Source organism: Danio aesculapii, chromosome 18, assembly GCF_903798145.1.
Source record: "Danio aesculapii chromosome 18, fDanAes4.1, whole genome shotgun sequence".
Lineage (NCBI taxonomy): Eukaryota > Metazoa > Chordata > Actinopteri > Cypriniformes > Danionidae > Danio > Danio aesculapii.
The window spans coordinates 12396549-12409509 of record NC_079452.1 but is presented as its reverse complement, the minus strand read 5'-3'; the positions used below and the strand labels follow the sequence as shown (position 1 = coordinate 12409509).

Genomic DNA, 12961 nt, shown 5'->3' with positions numbered 1-12961 from the left:
TGAGACAGGAACCGGCGGACGTGCAACAACTTTAACCATAAGGTAAACACACTTCACAGCACTCCACACTTGTGAACAATCGCTCCATCGGGCTCGCGCGGCTCTCGGTCCCGCCCACACTTGTCAGCGATACCAAGCTGACCAATCACAGAGCTTGGGCTACGTGTCTTTGCGGCGCATAGTTACATTTTTTGAGGTGTGCGTCCAACTTTTCAGTCCACAACACCCCAAAATTACAATGCCAGTAACTTGCAACCCCCAATATCCTCTGAGGTGGTTATAAATCTATAAACCTTGCACACAACTGCGCACACATAAGTCTATTCACCACTAGACACATCACTGTATCTGAGTCTTTAATATGACGTAATCACCCCAGGGGTCGCAAAAAAAAACAAAAAAAAAAAACGAAAGGCTGATGGCTTTTTATTTGCATGTTGTATTTTTAATGTTACTATTAACTACTATATTTTTCTTCTGTATGTTAAGGATATAATACGGAATTTCTAACAGTTTAATAAAATGAATTACAGTTTTGGCAATCTCCAAGTGTCGTGACCCTCCCCGTATAGGGTATTTGCCGAGCTAGTGTTTTTGACCTCTATGTTTTTGACATACTTATAAACTTCCGGTGACCTGTTATTGTGAATTTTTTTCCATTTTATACGGTTCCTTTTACAGCATCAATGTTGTAATGTAATTAAAATACATTCAGTTAAATAAACTTTGGCATTCATTTAGTTGTTCAAGCGTAAAACGAGACAAAAAGCCGTTTACTCGCACGCGCCCGTCAGAATCGGCAGGCTAGTGCAGAAGCTCCATTGAATGGGGTAAAATAAATGCTCATATTTTAAAGACATGGTGGGAAAAATGTAATTTAATGCAGTGCTTCTTGTACAATCTGAGACCCACTTTATATTGGAGATTGATGATTTTTAAAGAAAACAGACCTTAAATGCGCCGATTTTTGCATTGGCATACAGTTGACCGGAACCGCTTAACCCAGGTTACTGGCAAATTCAAAGTCCTATTAGCATGCTTCAGCATATACCCTATTGTCCCACATTGGAAACAGTGTATTAGAAATGGACTCCCCAGTGTTTCTGTATGTTAAAGATAATTTTATTTCCATATTGAACCTTAAGAACACAAAAGAACCATACTTTGCACCAAAATACTAAGCACCACAGTTATAACGAGAGTCATTTTTAACCAAGAAGGTTTCTTTTGGTCAGTACAGTGATTATGGGTGACCAACTTGCACAACTTTCTATTAAAATGACTCGATTTTGACAGCGAAAATCCATCCAGTGCTGGACTGAAAAGGTTGGATAAGGTCTGTTCACATCAAGAACTCTAACTATAATATAACTTGAAAGATAACCAAATTATCATCCACACAAATGCACAATAGCTCTCTGCTCTAAAGAAGTCTTCTGCCACTTTAAAAGCATTGTCAATGTAGTTATTATCTTAGTCATGGTGTTGTCTTTTCAATTCTCTTTGAAACATCATAATTATCATCCTCTGTAAAATAGACCTTAATTCACCGTTATTTCTTCTCTTTCTGCACACTGTCCTGAGCTTGTTCCCTCACGCTGACCGTCTGGTGTTGTTGAAGGAGCTGTATGACGGCTAGCTGATTGTGTGTCCTCGCGACGTCCTCTGCTGTCTCTCTCCAGCTGCTCCTTAAATTGGGATCGGCACCTTTGTCCAGGAGAACCTTGAGAACCTTTGGATTGAATCACAGGGATACTGAGGGAGTAAAGACGCATGTAATCATTTATAATCAGACAATAATAAAGCAAGACGAAAAGGTGGAACATCCCTGCAGGAAAGAAAACACAGATGAGGGAACCTCAATTAGTTCTTTTTGACACCACTGAGATAAAATAAAGCAAATGGAAAATTTCCTTTCAAGAAGAAGACTGAGATAATGTAACAGAGCTTATTTCCAGCACAGAAAGGAAATATTAAAAAGAGACTTACTTTTCTCTTACAATTCTGAATGAAAAAAGTCAGAAATGTGAGCAAAAAAGTTAAATTCACATTCTTTTTTTTCTATCACAAACAAAATTGTATTTTGTAATTGTATGTTGTAATAATGATGTGGAAAAAGATCACATTTGCGAAATGCACATTTATAATTCTGAGAAGTAAATTTAGGAATGACTTGCAAATATGATAAAAAAAACATATAATATGTAAAATAAAAAGTTGGCAATTACAATGTAATTTTTTTATTTTGTGGCAGAAACACAATAGTGACATGTAAACTTATAATTGGATATTAAAACATTGAGATGTGAAGGGGTGGTGGGGATCTAAATATTGAGATAGAAACTTGCAATTGTGAGATAAAAAGCCACAATTAAGATATCTAATTGTGATAGAAATAAGCTTACATTTTAATGTGACAGGGTGACACAGTGGCTTAGTGGTTAGCACTGTCGCCTTACAGCAAGAAGGTTTCTGGTTCAAGTTCTGGCTGGGTCAGTTGGTGTTTCTGGCTGTTTCTCAATTCCAAGAACGCAGAGAACGGACTTGCGTTCTTGTGGAGACCGGTCTTGCCAGGTGTCCTCGGAAGAACGAACTCGGGAGACCACGAGAACAGAGAATGCGTCCTTTGAGAAATGAGATGCTGCGTTCTTCCTGATGGTCACGTGACCACGCGTTTTTTTAATGGAAAATTATTTAAACATTACAGCATTCATACAACGATTTATTGTTTTTCACTTTTTCAAAATATATACTCTGCATAAAAGCATTATAAATATACATTGCACAATATAAATAAAACAGGTTTTAATATGAATTACAGCAAACAAACACCCTTAGTATGTTTATTCCTTTACTAAGATGTCCATGGTAATGTTTACTTTTACCGTTTCATTTAGGAAAACTCCTGAGGTAAATAAGTGATATCTCTGAACTTTAATAATAAGTGAAGTTTAAATTTTAAACAAATTTCGAGAGGAACATGTGCTCATGATTGACCCAGCTGGTCCACATTAGCTAATCATGATCCTCCAATCAAAGGATCCCAAGTCACTATATATATCCTCATTTCCTCTCTACAACTATCTTTGTCTGGAAGAAACCCCCCTCCTCCCCTTCTTCCACCTTTATCCAGAATGGGTGGCACGGTGGTCCAGTGACTAGCATGTTTGCCTCACAGCAAGAATACCAATAGCGTTGGGTCTGCACTGGCCCATCTGGTGTCCCTGTGCGGAGTTTGCATGTTCTCCGTGTGGGTTTGCCCCGGGTTCCCTGGTTTCCTCCCACCATCCAAATGTGCTCTATATTATAGATAAAAAAAGCCTAAATCTTTTTTCTAATGTCTTACTCTCAGGAAGTTCACCTTGGCCTCAGCAGCGGGGGAGTTTCAGATCAACCTGAGCTCAGTCTCCCCTCGCCCTGTGAAAGGAGGGAGCCCTGGGCTCGAGGATACCTTGAGCTCAGGGCTCTCTCCCGGGACAGCACGCCAAACAAGCTATGTATAAATCGTGATCTAAGTGTGAACTCTTGAAACCTATATAAAATGCTGCGCTTCACACCTCCAGTCGAAATGACTTCTGGGACTTCTAGAGTGAGATTGGTGCATTGGTGCGTCCTCGATATCAAGAACAAATCCGGGAAGTTTCACGTGTCCTCCGTTCTTGCGGTCTTGAGTATTGGACCTGAACTTTGGCAGTTGATGATGTTACACGAGGACGCAAGAAGAACGCATATTGAGAAACAGCCTCTGTGTGGAGTTTGCATGTTCTCCCTGTGTTAGTGTGGGTTTCCTTTAGGTGCTCCGGTTTTCCCCGGAGGTCAAAGACATGTGGTATAGGTGAAAGGAATATCAGTAAGCTGGCCATAGTGAATGTGTGTGAATGGGTGTTTCCCAGTACTGGGTTGCAGCTGGAAGGGCATCCGCTGGGAAAGATGCTAACATTGTGAAAGTAAGTTTTAAGAATATTTGTTACTTATTAAACATTAGTAGGGTGACGTGGTGGCACAGTGGGTAGCGCTCTCACCTCACAGCAAGAAGGTCATTGGTTCGAGCCTCGGCTGGGTCAGTTGGCATTTCTGTGTGGAGTTTGCATGTTCTCCCCACATTCGCGTGGATTTTCTCCGGGTGCTCCGGTTTCCCCCACAAGTCCAAAGACATGCGCTATTGGTGAACTGAAAAAGCTAAAATTGTCCGTAGTGTATGTGTGTGAATGAGAGTGTATGGGTGTTTCCCAGTGATGGGTTGCGGCTGGAAGGGCATCCGCTGCGTAAAACATATGCTGGATAAGTTGGCGGTTCATTCCACTGTGGCGACCCCTGATTAATAAAGGGACTAAGCTGAAAATAAAATGAATGAATGAATAAACATTAGTATCGCACCTTGCAGTGACCCCTCTCAGAGGCCAGGTGCAAAGGGGTCTGTCTGAGCCTCTCCACAGCATTCACATCAGCCCCGTAGTGAAGCAATAGTTTGGCAGCCTCAACGTTGTCCCTGAGTGTGGAGTAGTGCAGCGGGGTCATTTTGAGATTGTCCCTGTCCTCCAGTCCTGCTCCGTTCAGAATCAACAAGTGCACCACTGCCCTGGAGCCACTGCGGGCAGCAAGGTGCAGCGGAGACGCCACATCTCCATCCCTGACATCAACCCTGGCCCCTCCTGTTAACAGTTGCTGGAGAATCTACGGGGAAGGAGAAGATAAGTTATCAAGACAAAGACAGAGGAGGATGAAAAGTAGGGAGAGGAAGAAAGATCAAATGATGCTAAGGAGAAACCATACACTGCCCTTCACCCACACAAATGCCATCTGTTTCACAGTACGCAGTTGGCGTGACTCTGACTCCATACAGCCAACAGGGCAGCGAGACCTTGAATTCATAGTCTTGGCAGTGCAGGTTATGCTGCGGTAATAGGGTCGATTGGAAACAAATGTGTTTAGGTTATTATAGGATGGTTCATGTATACAGGGATTTCTTAGAGAGAACATTTATCAGACACAACATCAAATACCACTGGATAGCTTGAAGTGATCTCATCATCACTCATGTTGTAAAATACCTATTATGTGACAGATTAGTGTTTTTATTATTATTATTATTATTATTATTATTATTATTATTATTATTATTATTATAAGGCCTAGCATTGTTCTTCTTGCCAGCTTTCCAGTCACTACATTTTCTGTAAAAATAAAAATAACTGACAGGTTTAATGTTTCGTCCTTCAATTCCACACGAACATCACATGTTTAAAGGGCACCTATGGTAACAAATCTACTTTTCAAGCTGTTTGGACAGACATATGTGCATGTATGGTGTATAGACCGTCATATTGGGGTGATATAAGCACACCCAGTGCTTTTTTTTTCAATTTAACAACATAAAAACAGTGGACCAATTGGAGCTGTTTTCAAACCGACCGCAACTTTACGTAGGAGAGCGGTCCCCTCGATTGACAGGCGTCATCATATCCTCAGTTTGTTAATTCACGTCCGCCATTTTCAGCGTGAGTCGAAGCGATATTACTAAAGGAACACCCTTGCTCTATTTTTAGATGCAAGGCTCATTGGGCTCAACACAAGAGCAATATTCTCCACATTATCGCTCTAATCGGAATTATTGGTTGTATCTTTAGAAAGGTTTGCAAACATGTGTACTTCTCATTGAGTCTACCTTATACTTCAGCCGTTTGCATTTCTCGCGATCCCAGAAGCTCCCTGTGATCTTAACTAGCATGCGTTTTAGAATTCTAAACATAGGTTTCTATCATGGTACACTCAAGTCGAGGGCTGGGCGCCGCGGACTGCTGCAGATGGCTGCCGTTGTGTGTACCCTGATAGAAACCTATGTTTAGAATTCAAAAATGCGTGGCGCAACGATTCGGGACACTTCATGTTTCTGCCGTGCTACAGAGAGTGTCTGGTGTGCCGTGTCGCGGCTTCGAGCAGCGCATTCGGTGCCTCAGTCAAAGTTAATTCAGTGTACGTGGTTATTAGTTTCTGTGTACAAGCTCGGCACTTGAAACTAGCACACAGTTGGCTGTAAAACTGTACAAAGACACATGATTTTGTACTCTCTGCTTGGTCTGTGTCCGAGTCGTGCATGTACGACTGAATGCAGATCCTCTCAGTCTGCCTGTCAGACTCTGTTGCAAACGCAGAGCGGGTGAGCTCATGGCCCCGCCCCCTTGTTACGTTGGCGGGAAGCCGAAACTAATTTACATGTGAAGCAACACACCCATAAATCAGCGAACTGTGGACACGCCCCCAACATGACACTTTTTAACACATTATAATAAAAAAATCTGAATTGTGTTTTAAACTGAACCTAAACTGGCACACTCAGAAGAACCATAATATTAATATTAAATCATAAAAAAGAGGTAAACTATGTGCACTTTAAAACCACATTTGAAACATTTGGAAGAGATGTAAAACACACAAAAAACCCTTTACACATTTCACAAATTGTGCAGAACACTACAGATATTTTAGGCCTTTCTAAACCCCGTTAAGGGTACCAGGTTGCAGGGACGTGCGGTCAGGGGAGGCAGGTGAGATTACTCAGTTGGCTTCATGAGATGTATACTAATGATAAAATAAATATTTGTCCACTGATCTTAGACATAAATGCAATTTCTGTATGCTTCAAATGATTTCAATCATTTTTATGAGAAAAATCGCTTTATTTTGCGTATTTCTTGTTCAATTACAGCGTAGGAAGCGAGGTGAGACAGCCTGAGCTGTGCCTCATGTCAGATTGCGCAATCCCTTGCAAACTTGAGCCCGCCCCTTTTGCTCACTCAGTGTATGCTACCAATGTAATGCTTTATTAAAATGTTTTTATACATTCTAGACCTTTTTATTATATGCAATGAAGCAATGATATATACCGCAATGTAAGAGGCGCACATGAGCTCACGTATATTCTTATTCAATGGTTACTCTTCCTCAGTAAAGTTCAATAGGAGATATATCCGTTAAAATACGTTATTTTATGTTTTGCTAAATGACTGCAAACATCGCGGATGTCAGCTCTAAAATTTCTCAAAACTGGAGTTTCAATCAAAACGTAAATAAATAATGGACGACCAATGCAGGAGCTAAAAGACTTGCTTCAAAGGACGGGACAGAAGATAACATGATCATTTTAAAGAAATTCAAGTCATGTCAAGACTTCATTTACAAGTACTGTAAAGGTAAGACCTGTGTGCGAATGAGAGAGAGAGTGGGAGAGAGACCAAGCAAAAGAGAGCGTGTGTGTGTAAATGAGAGAGCTAGCGCATCCGCCGTGGTGCTGTGTGAGTTGCTTGTTATAGTTGTCTGTAACATCAGGCTGGGAGTTTTTTGGCAGGCATATTTAATCGCTATACATTTTACATTCTTCCTTGGCCCAGTATGTACCTGCTATATGTATAGAAAGAATGCTGATATGATATATGAAACAATCGGTAGTTGGCAAATATATTGGGTGGATTTGTTTGTTAACTTGATCTTGAAAGTCAGTGCCTCACCTGCCAAAAACCTCACCGCACGTCACTGCAATGTAACAAGTGCTTTTGTAGAAAAAAATGACTTGTCTGATTGTAGATTAGTACCCTTTCATATTGTAGATGCTCATGCTGTCGAGTATATTCAAACTGCCACAAAAGTCTGCCTATTTGCTGCTAACTGATCTCACACAATAAATGTTTTGAGAAAGCCTGCCAAAACAACCCATCAATTCCAACTGTTGTGCCACAACTCTAAATCACAATTTGTATCTTGTTTGCTTTATTCAGTCCCATGCCAGACCTGGCTGTCAAATGGAAAGGATGTAAAGTATGATGACTGAAGAAGAGAGGGTCTAGGCAAATTCTGAACATAAGTGGTCATAGGAATTTAGTTGAGCTGGCCGTCCGGACAAACTGAGCTATCGGGGGAGAAGAGCCTTGGAGAGAGAGGTAAAGATGAACCCAAATATCACTGTGGCTCCAGAGATGCGATCAGGAGATGGAGATGGGAGATGTAGAAAATAAACCATCACTGCAGCCCTCCACCAGTCGGGGTTTTATGGCAGAGTGGCTCGATACATGAAATGGAGTTTGCTAAAAAAAAAAAACAGCCGAAAGACTCCAAGATAGTGAGAAATAAGATTCTCTGGTCTGATGAGACCAAGATAGAACTTTTGCGTGGTGTGGAGAAAACCTGGCACTGCTCATCACCTGTCCAAAACAGTCCCAACAGTGAAGCATGGTGGTTGCAGCATCATGCTGTGGGGGTGTTTTTCAGCTGCAGAGACAGAACGACTGGTTACAATCGAGAGAAAGATGAATGTGGCCAAGTACAAGGATATCCTGAATCTTCCAGATCCTGAATCGTCTGACCCCAGACTGGGCCAGACCCAACAAGACAATGACCCTAAGCACATATCTAAAATAACAAAGTAGTGGCTTCACAACAACTCTGTAACTGTTTTTGAATGGCCCAACCAGAGCCCTGACTTAAACCCAATTGAGCATCTCTGGAGAGACTTAAAACTGGCTGTCCACCAATGTTTACCATCCAACCTGACAGAACTGGAGAGGATCTGTAAGGAGGAATGTAGAGGATCCCCAAATCCAGGTGTGAAAAACGTAATGCATCTTTCATAAAAAGACTCATGGCTCTATTAGATCAAAAGGGTGCTTTACTAAATACTGAGCAAAGGGTCTGAATACTTAGGACTATGTGATATATCAGTTTTTCTTTTTTATAAAATCTGCAAAAATGTCAACAATTCTGTGTTTTTCTGTCAATACGGGGTGCTGTGTGTACATTATTGAAGAAAAAAATGAACTTAAATGATTTTAGCAAATGGCTGCAATGATTGACAAATCTAAGGGGCCTGAATACTCTCTCTCTCTCTTTATATTGTGAAAAGACCAATGAAAATGCACCTTAATTCAAAGTGTAAAGCTGTGGTCACGCTGCACTTTTTTCTTCCCATTGACTTCCATTCATACGCACGCGAATGCGTCAGACCGGAAACGCAAGCTCGTGCGTCAAGTTTCGCAGATCGCTGCGTTGGAAAGTTCAAGCTTGGTGAACTTTCTCTGACCAGTGAAATCGCATCACTTGACTGCGTGTCAGTCGAGGCAATGGAGGATCAAAACATGACCTCTCTGGACAGAAATGTAAAATATGGCCCAATCACTTGCTGTTTTAAATGTCTAAGCATCTTGTTTAATCCCGCCCCTTGTCCCAGCAATGTAAGATAGAATTTCACAAACTCAAACTCTAGTGTGACCATAGCTTGAATTGGGCTTTTGATTAAACATTATGAGGTCAAAACACAAAACACTTGAATGTATCAGAAATTCAAAATAAAGCCTAAAAAATGGCTTTTTAGAAAATAAATAGCATGAATTTGTATTCACCTTCTTGTCTCCAGAGCAAGCACAAAGATGCATGGCTGTGCGTCCATTAGGACCCCTCATATTGGCATCTGCCCCTCTCTGGAGCAATAGTCTCACCCCCGCCTCATTCCCCACCAACACTGCCAGCTGCAGCGGGCTCATTCCCACACCTTCTCCTCCCTCCACATCTGCGCCGTTATCCAGCAGGAGCTCCGCCACATCCCCCCAGCCTCCGAAAATTGCCCAGTGAAGAGGTGCCCACTTATTAAAGTCCTGGGGGTTCGGTGAGGCCAAATGTTGGAGCAGAACCCGAGCTGTGCCCAGGTGTCCGCTGGCTGCAGCCAGGTGAAGGGGCGTCTGGCCAGAGCAGGACCTCGTTGAATGTGACGCCCCCTTCTGGAGGAGGAGGTCTGTGGTCTCGGGGTTTCCTCCACTGCAGGAGCGATGCAGGGCGGTGCAGTTGAAGAAGTCTTGGCTGTTTACCTCCACCTGGCCGGTTTGCAACAGGAACTTGATCAGCATGAGATGACCCTTGAAAGAGGCGTGGTGGACAGCTGTCCAACCATACGGGTCCCTGGAAGCACAAAATGCTCCAGTCAGCAAAAACATGCCTGTGGATTTTTATTTTGGGATTATCACAACACTATTTTGCTTGGCATTAGGCTTGACTATTTTTAACACTCTTACCTTCTGTTGCTAACATCTTCTGTGACTAATGTTTATTGTGCTTATTTAAAAGAGACGTATCTTGTAAAGTGTGAACCTGATACCACAAATACTGTTGATAAAAGTGTCAACTGAGACTTGCTGTTTTATGGTTCATGGCTTACAATTTACAAAATAATATTTGCTGGTACAGAAAAGTGGATGGACACGATAGAACTCATGATTTTTAAGAAAAAGTTCACCTTAAAATAATTATTTGCTCACCATTTACTCACATTCAGGTAGTTCTGAACCTTTTTGAGTTTACTTTTCTCTGCTGAACTTAAAAGAACATACTTTGAAAAATGTTGTAATATTGACATCCATAGCAAGAAAAACAAATACGATGGAGATCAATGGCTACCAATTTCCAACATTCTTCAGGATATCTTTCTTTGTGTTCAACAGAGAAATTAAAACAAGTTTGGAACAAGTTGAGGATGAGCAAATGATGACAGAATTTTCCTTTTTGAGTGAACTATCCCTTTAACATTTGCTTTATCTTGTCAAAAAATGGATGTCTTTACTTGAAGGTGTGTTCATAAGACTGTCGTTATACCTTTATACTCATGACATCATGATTGAATGACATTTTATGCATATTTTTGACAACTGTCATTAAGTGTCATTTACACTGTTATTTCATTTTAAATACAAAGATGACATTGTTTCCATCTTTATTTTGATAACTTGACATAAACAAATACATGACAGCCTGTTTTTGTCATTTTATAACAACTTGACATTATAAAGACAACATAACTTGTCATAAATCTGTCATAAACATGAGTGTCATTATGCCATTATAATCGGGTCATGAATATTTTTCTGATCGCTTTTATTCAGTGGAAGAAGCTGAATTTGTCAAATGTTTGTTAAAATGTCTCATTTGATGTTAATAAATAATTTTAGAACAGACTCATTAATTTTTAATCACACTTTAAAGATAAATTAAATTTGTACCACTAGTTGAGGTCAAGAAAAAAAATTTATATACTTCATGACACAATAATAATCTCGTGACAATCGGGCTTATGACAGATGGTTGCAACATAGGCTCATTCTGAAAACGTATCCCTATATACATTTCTGGAGATCATGATTTATGTAGCCAGAGGTACGTATGGCTGCATTTCGTCTTTAAAATGAACAATACATGGCAGTATGACGACTTTCCTTTTCGCGCTTACCAGCTGACTGCTTCCCTTCGTATGGATGGCTTTTCCGCTGTTACGTTTGTCCAGTAGCTCGCCATGTACGCTGGTGGACTTGAGACGCGGAGCGGAGTTGACTGCAACAACGAGGTTCAAGTCCGGTGAAGAACGATCTTAGAAAGCACGTAAGATAAAAACAAATGCCAAAAAATAAAATAAACAAGTAAATAATAGGGTGATTTCCCAGAGATGGGTTGCGGCTGGAAGGGCATCCTCTGTGTAAAACATGTGCTGGATAAGTTGACGGTTCATTCCGCTGTGGCGACCCCGGATTAATAAAGGGACTACGCCGAAAAGAAAAATAAAAAAAAAGGATAACAGGGTGAGAATGTGGTAAAATCTGAAAATGTGGTAAAAATCAGGTGGCTGTGAGGGCTTTTTTTTTTTCGGGATTGCTTTTTAAAACACTGCGGTTGGGTTTCAGGAAGGGGGTGAGTCGGCCAATCTGTGCTTTTTTAAACACTATTGGTTGGGTTTAGGGAAGGGAGAGAGTGGGGGGATCGGTCAGTTGGACAGTCAGTAAGTCAGACCGCCGACAGTGGCCTCTGGTGGATTTACATGAGAACAGCAGGCCCGAATGACACTTGCGAGAGAAATTTGAGATCTGAAAAAGCGTACACAGCAGCCTCTGGTGGATTCGCGAAACAAAAACATGCAAAAAAAGCGTACCTCCTGGGATGTATTTTGCTCTCTCCAGAAATGTAAATAGGGGTATGTAATCAGAATGGGCATGGTTGGATTAATGACATGTTATGTTGTCTTGGTAATGTCAAGTTGTCATAACATCTCAAACAAGGTCACCTTTTAAAATGTATAATATCTGAGTAAATGACACTTAATGACATGTCAAAGTAAAAGTGTAAAGTAAAGTGTTACCGAAATACACAATATGGCTTCTCTATGAGATCAAAGTTATAGTTTTGAAAACTGGTTTGGGGTGGCAAAATAAAATAATAGCAGGATTAAACGTTTTGGATGAATATTTCAGATCACGAACTGGCAGTTAGCAGGCACCCCACGCTCCAGCATGGCCTTGACTTGCTCCAGACAACCATCCCATGCGGCGTAGTGCAGCCTGCGCTCATCCAGCAGAGAGTGCCTAGGTTTGGGTCGACGGTGGATCCTCCACTGTCTGGTTCCTGCAGTCGTCCGGACCTTCCTCTCCACAGAGCCCATGGACACAGAGTCATGTAGCTCCAGCCACCGCCAGTGCACCTCTGGGCCTGCGCGAGCCATGGCAGGACAGTCTGTGGAGGACCAGATCACACATTGCATTTTAATGTGTTACTTCTATTATTATTGGCCTGTTACCAAGTAGGATTTAGTAAAGTTTGCACTGAACTAAGAGTATAACAAATTAGTTTCTGGCTATCTCCTCACTTGCTCCACAAGGGGGTGGTAAAACTTTACAGAAGTTTCTTAGCCAGTTTATTACATCACTAAATTTAACCATTTCTGACCTACATTTGAAGTGTAATAAATGTTGAAATTGTGCGAACTGCAGAAGCAGTTGCATAACCTATAAAGCCACCGTTTCACTGGGGCTGAAATTCAACATGGATCTCCCAGCGAATGTTTTCAGAGTCTGTTCAGATCCGTCATTTGGCTGTAATTACATGTAGAAGCATGTTGTCATGGTAACAGTGGCCGCTATTACTATTTTAGAGGTGTCAT

General features: G+C 41.2%; 1 protein-coding gene across 1 annotated transcript in view; it reads right to left on the bottom strand.

The window, feature by feature from the left end:
- Positions 1-1098: 1098 nt before the first annotated feature.
- ankrd67 (ankyrin repeat domain 67) overlaps positions 1099-12961 on the bottom strand; it is a 14684-nt gene continuing 2821 nt past the window's right edge. The window contains exons 2-5 of the mRNA XM_056478841.1: positions 12285-12534; positions 9390-9942; positions 4378-4674; positions 1099-1732 (exon numbers count right to left, since the gene is read on the bottom strand). Of these exons, the coding sequence (XP_056334816.1) occupies positions 1553-1732; positions 4378-4674; positions 9390-9942; positions 12285-12523 (1269 nt within the window). The 5' untranslated portion in view covers positions 12524-12534 and the 3' untranslated portion in view covers positions 1099-1552. The remainder of the gene's footprint in view (positions 1733-4377; positions 4675-9389; positions 9943-12284; positions 12535-12961) is intronic.